This window comes from Leptinotarsa decemlineata, unplaced genomic scaffold (genome assembly GCF_025532065.1).
Source record: "Leptinotarsa decemlineata unplaced genomic scaffold, Ldec_3_MD MMD2_tig00000010_RagTag_RagTag, whole genome shotgun sequence".
In the NCBI taxonomy this organism is placed as follows: domain Eukaryota; kingdom Metazoa; phylum Arthropoda; class Insecta; order Coleoptera; family Chrysomelidae; genus Leptinotarsa; species Leptinotarsa decemlineata.
In genome coordinates, this window is record NW_027412538.1 from 13,805,793 (window position 1) to 13,819,367 (window position 13,575).

The 13,575-nt window shown below is 33.5% G+C and overlaps 1 protein-coding gene across 2 annotated transcripts in view; it reads left to right on the forward strand.

Moving 5' to 3' along the window:
* Positions 1-13,575, forward strand: part of LOC111510050 (uncharacterized) — a 51,269-nt gene that overhangs the window by 27,620 nt on the left and 10,074 nt on the right. Inside the window, exons 4-5 of one of the 2 annotated variants that reach the window (XM_074171537.1) lie at positions 6,669-6,869; positions 12,708-12,808. In XM_074171537.1, the coding sequence (XP_074027638.1) occupies positions 6,669-6,869; positions 12,708-12,808 (302 nt within the window). The remainder of the gene's footprint in view (positions 1-6,668; positions 6,870-12,707; positions 12,809-13,575) is intronic. The other variant, XM_074171538.1, reaches the window with a different exon arrangement.

A 13,575-nucleotide genomic window follows, 5' to 3' on the forward strand; every position in this document is an offset into this window, starting at 1 on the left:
TAGAACTTCGTATCCTTCGCCATTTTGTAGCGTTTCAGATTATTTTTCGTTTCATACCACTTCGGGTCCTTCGCCGTTTTATAGAACTTTGGGTATTTTATTTATATTGACCCGGAACATTCGCCATTTTGGAGAAACCTGCCGTTCGCCATTTTACGGAATACCATACCACCCAATTTACAAAAAGTTGTTATCTACTGCTGTGCATTTGCAATATTTTTAATACAAATAAATGTGGGAAACTAATCATTTCAATGACTACATGTTTTCAGTATATACACCAGACTATTTTACATATTAAACAATACAAGCAATTTATCAAACAGCAAAACATAACTCAGTAAATATATGGAAAATTCAATTATAGCGGTTCAGCAACGCTTTAATGCGACTACGCAACAGAGCTATAATATATCCGCATATATGGAGTTACTGCATATGGAGTATGCAGTAACTTATCGGGGTGAAATAACGTTGAGTTGAAAAGTTTGTAGGTTAACATCTAAAAGAATGTTTGGTAAAATGTAATTTTATTATCCAATATAGTTGCAATCTAAAGCGACACAACGATAATAGCGGTCGTACAATTTTCCGATGCCATTTTCATAGTACGATTTTCATAGTAAGATATAGTGCTACTCTAGAAACGTTCATAATAACTATTTTTGACAATTTCATGTATGTTTCGGCTTTCCATTTCCATAACAAAATGAAATAAGAAGTTTGAGAACATCACCCCAAACGAGCTTGTATTATTATTTTCATCGTTGCTATTATATTATTGAAGACTATGTGCAGTCACGTCGTTTATTCAACTGGCCAATGTTAACTCTCCGTCCATGAATATTCAAAAGCACCACCGACGAGTCAGCCAGTTGGAACGGAGAATAAAAAGCCAGTTCATGGTGTCAGATAGAATAATTCCAATCATCAGGTCTTGGTATACTTCAAATTGTTTCTGATGGCAATCGAAACTATAACGACATAGAAAAATCAGCCAGGAACAATGACAAAAATTACACAGAACAATTATATTGGATTGCTCATCACAATGATCCTACTCTTCCGTGAAATGGTTCGGCCGCTGGAACAATAATTGAATTCCATCAACCCTAGCGTCGGTATCATAAAACATACCCTTTTTTCATTCCAATGCCGCTATCCTGATGAGTCTCGTATACCCGTGACTTTTTTTGAAAACCAAGCGGGTTCAATTAGTTGCATATTGGAAAGTCAAACAGTGATCAACGCAGAGGCTCTTGAATGAATTATACAAAGCATTTCGGAATGAGTTCGCTCGAAAAATGGCCCTGGGCTACAAACATTGTTGATTGAAAATTCGAGCAAAAAAAAAGATATCTTTTGTGACAGAAAATACATTTTTGACACTCTCATATCTTTTAACAAAATCGCAACACGATAACCGCAACTGGTTATCGTGTTTTGCTATACAATAGCTTTTTCATATTTCTGAAAGTTATCCATCTCATAGCTTATTCAATTCACCGCATCACCACAAAAATCTCTCCGTAATTATTATTCATAATTATAAAACTGACAGTATTTCAAGGAAAAATCAACTTTCCCATTAAAATGTCATAAAATCTCGAGACAACACCTGGTACGCTTCTCCCTAATCAAAATGAAATACGGTCGAAAGCAGATTTTCCATTAAAAGGGTTCCCTCATTATTCGGAGAACAATGTTGCCCGTACAGCATTAATTGCGAATCACAACCTAATGATATTCCAGGCACCGCACACAGCATACTGAAGGTATATCTATTAGGGTAGGTAAATGAGTCGAATGTAACGACTCACGTGTTTCTTTGGAGTCTCTAAATACTACTCATTAGTGGCGAAGAGCCTACATATCGTTCATTATGGGCAAAAAAGGACTAACTGACAATTAATTACATTTGTAATTCTTTAGTATTATATGCTATTGCAGGACTGGTTCCAAAATAATGAGCTTAGATGAATACATAAACAATAAACGAAGTGATTTATTAGGAATTATATATTGACATTGAACAAAAATCATTTTTATGGGGGAAATTCGGTTTTCTATCGACCTTCTTTGGGTACTTTCACCTTCTCCAATATGAAAAATATGAAAGTTTAAATAGAGAACTTTACACTCGTGTTGCGCTTCAACATATTTTGGACAAACAACAGAAAAAGTGGCTTTACTTTTGAATAAACAAGATATTAGTTGAGAACTTTAAGACCAGTTCTGAAAAGTCCTCAGATATTAATGTTGTATCACAGCTTAGCAGCTTCTACTATGAGATATGGTATATGTTGGTGGGACAACTACAAAAATGTTCAATGACGTATTCTTGGCACAGAAGATGCTGTTTAAAATAATTGCTGGAAAGAAAAGAAATGTATCATACAGACCAATTTTCAAAGAATTAGGTGTTCTCACTCTGCCATGTCTACTCATATTGTAATCACGTTTGTATACATTCAATAACAAGAATACTTTCATCAAAATCAGAGGTATACACTCAAAAAAACTAGGTAAACAAATGATTACTATGAGCCTATTTGTAAATACAAAGTTACCACCAATGCTCCTTCACATCTAGGCCTGAAACTATTCAATATACTTCCCTGTGATATAAAACACAAATCAGTCAACACAGTTGAATTCAAAAAAAATCTGGAGAAAATTTTATTAGAAAAGTGCTCTTACTCACTAGCTAAGTTTCACGACGAATACTCTAATAGTTATTGCTTTTTTTCATAAGCTGTGTAATTAATGTATGAACGTTGTGTATGTGGAATTGTTACTTGTACATACTTTTATTTGTAATTTTGTATTTTCTGTATTTTTTTTATTTTTTTTTCATTTTTTTTATTGATATAGGATAAGCATGACTATTCTAATACAAATTGTGAATTTGTCAAAAAGAAAATAAATCTTACTACTACTACTATTAAAATTGCATATAGAAAAGATAATTCGATGAGAAAGTTTATCAAAAATAATAAAGACAAAATATATCAGATATGAATCGTATTTGGCTACCCATCTTGAAGAAAAATATGGATAGTGGGCAAATAGCAACAAATATTGACACAATTCCACGTTTCAGAACTCTTCTGACATCTGTCTTACAAGTTGAGAAACGAAAAGAATCAGCAAATGAAAAACTCAGCATGAACTTGAATTTTGTCCATTTCTGAAGACGGTGGCAGATTTTGACCTCCGAAACGTTCAGATGAGTAACTGAATAATTTATTAGCTATTTTTTGACAGACAAAATTATCAAATACCAATGACAAGAATATTTTTTTTTGTGAAAAATACTTCGAATTTACGCAGTAACTCTTCGAGGAAAAAGTTTGTTCTTTTTACACGTGTATAATGTTCTCCATAATAATTTTCATATTTTTCAGATTGTAAAAGATGAAAATACCCAAAGAAGGGCGACAAAAACAGATATATTCTTGTCAACCAACCCACCCCCATCTTTCTTGTTACCAAAACAATTCAAACCCGGAAAATAGTGACACTGAAAACAATTCAACTGAATTATTAATTTCTTTGAACGATAAAACCATTTCATATTATTAAGCCGATTGCACTACTTCCCTTCATTAATAATTAGCCAACTCAACAAATTTAAAATAGAAATTGAATATGCGAGTCAACTATTCAATGTGAAACATATGTTTCAGTTCCCAAACATTTTCCAGTGAAACACACAATGCTAACTTGATATTTCCAGCATGTTCTGCCACGTCTATTCATATCCATCGATATATAATTTCAACATCGAGAATGATTGACTGGAGTGAAAGAACTATCAAACTGAATTTTAATTAACGATACCCAGTTCTGACATCGAATCACCTCCATGAAAAGTGTTTTATTAAATTCCTCCAACGTGGTGATTATCCTTGTCTGCAACATTCTGCTGAAACGAGGTGCATTCTTAGAGAGAATATACTGAATATTCATGAACATTAGTTTTCTCTGGAGGATACTATCCGAAATGTTTTGCTGTTTATTTTGCAGAGTGTCCTCTAGGAATTATTCAGGGCACATCTGAATGAGTACTTCTGAAAATTGCAAGAGACAGTTCTTGTTGCATTATTTTGAATCTCTTTTCTTGTCCAACCGAATGAAAAAAATACCAGCTGAATTCCATGAGTTAAAATATTTTATGATTCTGGAAAATGTTCGTCAATACGATATACTTTTTCTGTGTACAATGTTTGCTTCTCTGGATAATCGTAAGAAATCAGCTTCAGTTAACCTCTATTCATCTGCAATTATGACTTCTCGGTCAAGTTTAACAAAATGAGATTGTAATCAAATAAAAGTGCATATGAAGAATAATTTTAAGAGTTACATAAGAGCCTGGCGTCATCAGGTAGTTTCATGTATCTCTACTAGTGGGGTAATCATTCTCTTGTAACTATTTTTTGGAAGAAACTTTCTTGACTTTCTACTTCTCCATCTTCATTCTAAAATTGTGGAGGACTCACAAAGGAATGGGGACAGCAATCAATTTCAAAATAAAATGTTCAGAACATTCATAAAAGTTACTAAAAATACAAACTGGCAGAAAAATCCCCCAGAAACAACGAATTTCTAATGAATACATAAATTTTAGGTTGTAACTTTTCCGTACACTCGTATTATATTGTATAGTGTTTCTAAGAAAGGGTGTCTATAACGAATGTTTGGAATACAAACTGAATTGGGAAAAACGAAAATAGTCAACATAAAACGAGATATTTCTGATAACTTCACCTACTAATTATTGTATATTAAATGCTTGGAATGTTTGAATTTCTATATTTTCTTGGACATTTCATACTTTTTTAATAGTTTGTTGACAAGTGACATAAAGGTGAAAAACTTATTTATCTATATATCTATCTACAAAAATGTACATTCATTCATTCAATTATCTATTCACTTATTTCGTTTATAGCTTAAGATTTTTACGTCAAAAATATGTTGATACAGTGAAATTGAATTTTATTCACAATTTTATACAAAACCAAAAAGCTCACGAAACAACAGAGACATAATATTCAATTCCATGCGACTATGTTTTATTCCTGGTGGCGATTATTTCCCGCTACAGCAGATTATGGAGGAAATGTGCATATTTGGACTCATATTCCGTTCACAAACGTTCATTCCATGATTTTTACGGGCATTCTGGTCGAATAATTGACCTGATAAGAGTAATATCTGTTTCACTGTTGTTTATGACTGTTTCCACAATGGAGTTGATACCAGAAAGAAATGTCTTGCTATAAACGGCCTGAATATGATATCGTTTCGGTATAGAAGTGAACTTTCAGAATTCATTTTTTGTATTTTCTTAATAATATCACAAGACACTTGAGGCAGCAACTTTAACGTTCGATAATGTGAAGTAGACGAGTTTCAAGTCGGTTTTACGTTGTTTTCGGGAGAAATGTTTCTGCTTGAAACAGGTTATAGAGAAAAGAGATCCTTCAAGACTTTTCCATGTCCAAATATAATTTTGTTTTCGTCGGTTGGTTTCGAATAATGGATAATATTCTATTTCAAAAGCTTGGAACACTGTTCCGAACCAGAAAACTGTACAAAACTGTAGTACAAATATAACAAAAACTGTCAGCAGAATTCTTACAACCGCGATTAGACATTTTAATGAGCATATGTACTGGAAACCAGAAAGTAAGGTTAGGTTGACAGTGAACAAAACATCAGCTGTGAAGAGAACATTATAATTCCCTTTTTTCTGGACAGCAAATGTGTTTCAGCAGAGCTGCCAACTCTTCTTCATCCAGCACAAATTATTTTACAATTTTATTTGTAGTACCTATATAAAAGCTGTTTAATTCTGTAATAAATCAAAAAAGTTGATATATTGATGTGCAAATGTGAAAAAATGGTAGGTGATACGGCCTGATGAGTGTCATATTTGGATTTACCACCCTAAAAAGCAGAATAATAAGGTGTTTTAAGTAAAACAGTGTTTTTCATCGTTGGCCTGTGTATCTGCTTAGTAAACGTGAAAGTCACTTCAGTTTTACTAGAAATTGGCAAACGTAGATAGGTAAATGCAAGATTGAAAGAGGCATGATAATTGGTTCAAGAAATGAACCTACGTAAACGAAACGCCGAATAAAAAATAAAATGAATGCATATTGTAAACTTCATGAAGTTCAGTAGAAAACTTTCATATATTTTCTTCATATTTTATGCAGTGAAGATATCAGAACAGAAAAATCCTAGTCGACGATTTCACTTTTGTTCGAGTATTTCTAGAATGGTTTAAGGTAGTCTAGATTTCTCAACATTGCGTTCTAAAAAGTACATTTTTTGTCCAATTCAACCAACATCGTAACTTCTGCCGTGACTGAGTAAGCAATAGGGTAGAATTAAATTTCCGCTACCCGGTATAATCGAAATTTCACAAATTTTTTAACGTTAACTAAATAAGCTCTGAAATGGGCAACCTTTTGCAGCTACTGGTCTCTCTTATTTCGGACACATTGTATACCGGCCTTTCATTCCAGAGATACTTTGTTTCTTGCAGTATGAACTACTAAAAACTCAACATTCGACAAAAAAACTACTTCAAAAAAATCGCTTACATATTTCGAAACGTTTCGCTGGCATATCAAAATCACGTATTTGTCTTGCAGTTGAGCTTCGAGTCCTTCTCGGTGGGCACGTTCGAATCCTTCACATCAGAAGGGTGTCCCGATGGATTCATGTCGATAAGGGAATCGAATCGTCCAACTTCTGGCGGCAAATGGTGTGGAAGCGCCTGGGGTTATACGGTCTATTACAGCGAGACTCCCAGCATTAATCTCACGCTAACTTTGGACAGGCCCCATCAACAGGTAGGTGATTTGTTGTGTGATTAAAAGAACACGACTTATTTCCGCCAGAGAGCTAAAGCAATTATTGAGCGAGCGAATCTCGTCTCACTAGATGTTTAGAAGAACGTTGTCACTACACGGTTTTTCATGTATAGCGGGTTCATGCAGCAATACCTAGGAACTGAACCTAATAACTAGAAACTAAGACTATACCTTAGAAAAGTGTCCTGTTCATACACATGTCAATATAACCACAATTATTCTTCATTTGATGCTTCAGAAAATAATTTCATATAAACAAAAAATATTCACTCTTCCATTCATTTGTTCCAATACTACAATACAAACAAATATGAAACAATCTTTATGAAATGTCCCGATCAATGACCGTTCTAATTATTTCAATTTGGCGCATGCTAAAGCTCTTAGTTTTTAGTTGAATGTTGGCCAAGTTTCTAGTCATAATTCTCAGTTCTTGATCATTGTTGAGTTTTCATTAAATCTATCGTTGATTTGTTATGATCGTACACTCAGTTCTTGGTTCTTAGTCTTACTCTTAGTCTCAGTCTCAGTCTCAGTCTCAGTCTTAATCTTAGTCTCAGTCTTAGTCTTATTCTTGGAAAGTGTGTTGCATAAACTCGCTATTGTCTCTCCTCTAAATATGTTCTACACCTGGCACATCAAAATAACTCTAAAATTACTCAGTTAAAAGGAAATTGCACACGCTGGACACTCTGTAGTCAAGAAGTTCCTTCAAATATAAACCTTGTCGTATTAGGAGAATTTGTTTATATAACATACTCGTTCGTGAGACGTAACTCACGAGGAAATGAAATTAGTTTCAGCTTTCCATATACAGGCAGTTACTTGCGGTTTCTGATGGTTTAACCTCAGATTTCTGTACGGAATTAGCTGGGTTGGTTGGCTATTGTTTTTTTCATCGTTGAGTACTTACCACACATACCTATAAAATCGTAGATCTCACATGGAAGGCAGGGGTTTGGTATTTTTACCAGAATTTCGGCACATCATATACACCTCTACGGGGTATATTTATAGAAAAATCGCTGATGATGCTTCAGCAGGAAGCACAGTTCATACGAAAAATAAAAACAATTCTACTATACTTTATTGATAGCCGCTATTTCTAAAAATATATTTATTTGTATTTTTTTTTATAATAAATCAATATTCATTTTCGAAAATATTTCTTATCTATTTCATTAACACTGCAGTTTGAAAATGTGATTCGAAGGGGTATTTTTTTAGGAAATATTAATTTTTGGGGACGGAAGATTTTGGCTATCTACTTCTCCATCTTCATCAAAAAATGTAGAAAACTCCCAAAGGAAGGGAGAAAACATTAATTTCACAATAAACTCTTCAGAAAGATGTGTGGAAGTTACGTATAATATGCATGAAAAGATAAAGTTTGAGTTTAGGAACGGTTATGAGGAGAAAGATGAATATACCTGTTTTTGAAAAGTTTCTGAGACGAATATTCATGCAGTAAAAATATATTTCTGGTCATTTCAAACCGTGACGATCTAATTTCCAATCGAGCGATTTACCTTCTTTGGGTCAGGACTAACTTGATTGTGTTTTTTCGTGTAAAGAAATGAACCACGAAATATTTATGAGAATAAAAACTCTTGTGGAGCCCAACTGACTTTATAATTCATGAAATCATGCCACAAGGCAATTCTCATGTTTACCAGAGTAACTCAAAGGTTAATTTATCATCCGAGCAATACTTTTATTCCTCCATTACCCCATCGTGGCATTTGACTTTTCAGAAACATTAATTCCAAAATATAACGTGAAATATCAGTCTCATTCTCCTTGAATATAACGGCCCTTCTCAAATCTGTTGTCTGGAATGGGAAGAGGGTTATTTTTTATGTCGTCTTAAATTGCCGTCGTGAAAAATGTGATCAATTCTGATAAAGCTTTAATGGCTTTATTTTCTTGGGGGATAAAGTGGTCATTATTCCATAACTCCGTTAACGTAATTGATGCTTTGATAAATAACGACAAGGAATACGAATTATTAAGTGTAGTAAATATTCAAATTCTTCGATCTTATCAAATTATGAATCTATTGCTCGAATATGCATGTTCAGGGAGTTATTGAGTTAGTAGAGTGTTTGCATGTTCTGATCCTTTAGTTGAGTGACTGAAATCACTTCGGAAAGTGGATTGTATATTGTGAAACTTTCAAATCGATTAATTTCATTTGAGGGTGTTTCAAACATGTAGCCGAAAAAAATCAATGTCAGAAAACATTTGTTTGTGAATAAATTATTACGAGCCATCATTTTCACTATCTGTCATTGATATCGACACCTGAATTGAGGCTGTCTTTGCCTTCATTAACTTTGGTAGGTATTATTTATCGATTTCATATCTCGGATTATTAGTGTAGCTAATTGTTGTGTAGCAGAGATTGTTGCTGGAATCAATATTTGTTGGTATTCGATTGAAATATCGAACATGTTGAAAAATACTATCAATCGAATAATATCAAATCGAAAATCTACAAAATAAGATAAAATAAAATGATAATATATTCACACGACAGTTTTCACTAACAAATTTATTCTGACAATTGTTGCAACAACACATTTTCAGGTCTGGTTTCTAAAGTTAATGAAAAAATAAATTTGCAAACTGAACCTATCAGAGGAGACACTAATTTTCTCTTTTGGTATATTTTCATTATCACATCAGTTTACCACAATTATCGCCATAGTTACTGCTGAATAAGCATGTTCTAATGATATTCTCGAATATCAACAAATCACTCTGAACTGTACTCGAAAAGTTCAAGTGTTCCGGTTCTGTTTTTAAATTTGCGCCAGAAAAAGTGTTATGGAAATTCATGAATATTTCATGTTGCCGCAACTTTTGTTTCACGCCGAATTTCAAGTTTTGACAAAAAGCAGACTTGACGGAGGTTCTTATTTTTATGTTAAGTACAGCCGTAGGGTTCGAAATGTTTGTTCGATGGAAAGACAAAGAGAAAAGTTCAAAACCTTTGTGACAGGCTCGGATAATGACTTTCTTGAGGACTCCTGGATATTTGATCATTCCTACTAAGTTTCAGCAAATTATATTTGAAAACATCATAAACATTCTTCTTATTTCGGGAGGATAATTCTTATTAGTCGTTTCGAGAAGTTCATAGCTGATTGAAGGTTTGAGGTAAGTTTTGAAATAAGTTGTATTCAATTGTTCTCCTTTCCATTAATGAAATTAATAATACTCTCTATGATAATAACCACAAAATACTCACAATAAATTTTATTTAAAACGCGTTTCTCTACACGGTGGCTTCATCAGTTACTGATACATCAATTATTTCTATAACAGTGGGTTATAACAAACGTTATTAGATAAATTATTAATTCTGCCAAAACAGGTAAATTTAGAAAGCACAAATTAGGTACAATACAATAATACTTTTGGGAAAATGTTTAATATGTGAATATGTTAATTAATGACATTTGATGAGAACAGGTTCAATAATGGTGAACGAATAACTTTCTGCTGGTCATTTGAATGACAATTTGAATATTTGCGTTCAATAATTCACAGCTATTCTAGCAGGTTTAATTTTTGTCCTTTATTTTCTCTATGGAATGTGTCGTAATCCATGTTGACATCGTGGTGTTTCTGTAAAAAGTGGCAAGCATAGGTGGAACTTGTTCAAAAATTCTTATATGTTCGGTGATCTACAGTTTGTGTCTGAAAGTTACTTTTTTGCATGGTCTACACATCTTTGTATAAGTTAATTTATTAAATTGATGGGGAAGTAGGAAGCCAAAACTTTTCTTTTCCAAAAATTTCAACACTACCCAAAACAAATAATCTTTTTTTTTTCGTTTGCTCATCATCCACTTCATTGAACGTTTGTCTTTTGTGATACAATCCGTTTATTCGGATTCTTTGTGTAGGAAAATGAGGTATTCTCACAGCCCCACTAAATTGCTGTCATGAAAAATATGATCGTGATTCACCAATCTGATAAAAACATAATAGGTTCATTTTCTCGGAAAATGGAGTGGATATTAGGTTCGTGCGAGTATCCTAGCCGATGTTGTGTTCCGCCGAAATAATGGGTTTCTTGAAGACGTGAAAAAGTTTTTGTGTCAACTGTGTTTACTTGCGAGTGATGACAGTTTTGTGCAGGGTGATCAATATTAGAAACTTCCTGAGATGATGTGCAAACAAAAAACTGAAAATAAAAGGCAAAGACATATGTTCTCCTACTCAAAATTGCATGTGTCCATAACTCATTTAATGAAATCAAATTCAGACTAGAGACTGGAGAAGAAAAAGTATGAACATAAATATTTTAGATAAAATACCACGATGAATATCATATGAACAGACATTTAATGTAAATTTTCTCAAAGATACACTTGAAGATGCTTCTTGTTCCCAATTCAAATCAAAGAGTTTTTTTACTCCTGATGTGTAGGCTTTATCTGCCGGTGTATTAACAAATTGTCCAATTTTTCCGGGTTTATTATCCCAAATATCCACTAAGAACCCCACGAGTATACCAAATACCGTGTAGTTGTGGTTCGTTCTACATCGGAACCGCGAAAATGAGCTTGAGAAAAGTGGCCGCTATGGCCAAACGGATCCATCGGCAATTGCAGAACTATGTATAGTATCTAACAGTAACAATAAAGAGAAATATGTAAACGGCATGATATTAAAAATCCTAATATAACTCTCGAGCTCTCAGATTCTCACTACAATTATCCAACAGAGTTTGATAACTGAAATGGCTCATTCAATAGTATTAGAGTCTATCTTGATTTCCGTCTAGACTACATTGCGGCCATGACTAAGATCAAAGTGTGTTGTATACTACATTGACTGAAAAGTGTCGACTCTAACACATAGATGGCGATAGTCTTATTGCATTCACCGCTTTTTCAGTTAGTACTAACCTTCAAAAGAAAGACGATGCCCTCATGCTCATGCTTTCATTCAATAATGAGACTTTCATGTCTCTTGCAGTTACCTGTGGTATTCTTCAAGGTTCAGTGCTTGGTCTCCTACTTTTCTTCTTGTTGATAACAGATTTCTCTCCATACTTTGAAAATAATCTGCAGTATCTTCAAATGTGCACTCAAGTGAATTTCTCAGGAAAATTCAAGAAGTGCGTCAAGTCGGCAATTAATTTTCAGGATTACAATTAAATGAAAATCTCTCATTTCATATTCATATATCGAATTCATGCGGAAAGCTGGCATTGGGCTGCTTTGCGGTTTGATTATTTCAACTGAATTGAATGCGACTGCCTGTAGACATGTAGCCTCGTGTTAGCCTTATTCAAACTTTTATTCGTCTTTCGATAGAGTAGGATGCCCTACAATAAGGTTTCACACAAAGTATATGGAATTTTTATGAGAAAATCTGTAATACACATTATCAAAATTCATTTTTTCTCCTCTGAAATAACGTAGGCCTCTTCAAATTTCTATTTCAACTTAGATCCATGTCGAATTTCTAAAAGCAGTTCCTACTAATCTTCCGAAACACAACCGTCCATGAGAAGCCAATAGTGTTTCCACCCGATATATTAACTTGAACTTTTCTTTCCTGACCTGAATTCTAACAAACAACTCCCACAATATAATATTCCGTTTCTTTGTTTTGGAAATAACAGCAATTTATCCCTGTCAAAGTTTGAGTAATGAACCGAACAATTTCATGACAAAAGTGTCCCCTCTTATTCATGTGGAATCAATATATTTTTGATGAAAACTATACGAACTTGAACAAGTAAATTACCAACTTTCGCCATGGATCAATGAACTTTTACATTCGCTTTAATTTCAGCAGAATTCAGGCAGCAACTTCGAGTTCAAGCTCTCCTACAAATTCTTGAAAGTAAGCGACGCACGAATTCGATACGGAAACGCCACTCAGCGGTCTTACAGGTAAATAAATTTGATTAATATACTTTTTCGTCGAATACACTGGAGGAAATTTCACAGAAATTTTCAAACCACATTGATCTGTTTCTGTGTGACGTCATAGGCGTAAGTCACGAGCTTGTTTATTAGTGACCGAGAGTTCATCACTCAATTTTTTTTGGAAATCAATGTTTCAAATATTACCGACGATAATTATAATGTAACAAGTTGGAATTCAAGGAAGATGAGAAGATAGATGAAAACTACAAATTGTTCAAATATTTTATTAATTGTATCAAGAATTCTACAAAAACGGTTATTTTTAGGGAATTTCGAGAAATTCATATTGACCTAGAAATAAAAAATCAAAGATGCCCCTCAATACCCCCTTTGTGTCTAGATGCTAAAAATATTTTCTCTTTTTCGTAGAAACTGAATGAATAGAGAACTTTCAACTTGCCCTGAACATAGTTTGGGTATTATTCATGGCAAATATTTATGAGGCCGCATTTTTGTTTTCATTCCAAACTTGCAAGAGAAAAAGTATACCATTTACTAGATTTTCTAGAGAACCTGATAAATTCGTACAAGATGGTACAGGTTTGAGTTGAAAAACTCGTCAAAGGTCTTCTTCAATTAATGTAAATACAAATACCTATAATATCTTTTATCTATTGTGATAAATAAAGTCGATTATTATTATAAAAATTAATACAGTCAATTCCTGAAGATTTAAGGTGGCAAAAAATTGCTCAAAACCGGTGGAAAGGACGCAACTTTCAAAGGCATCA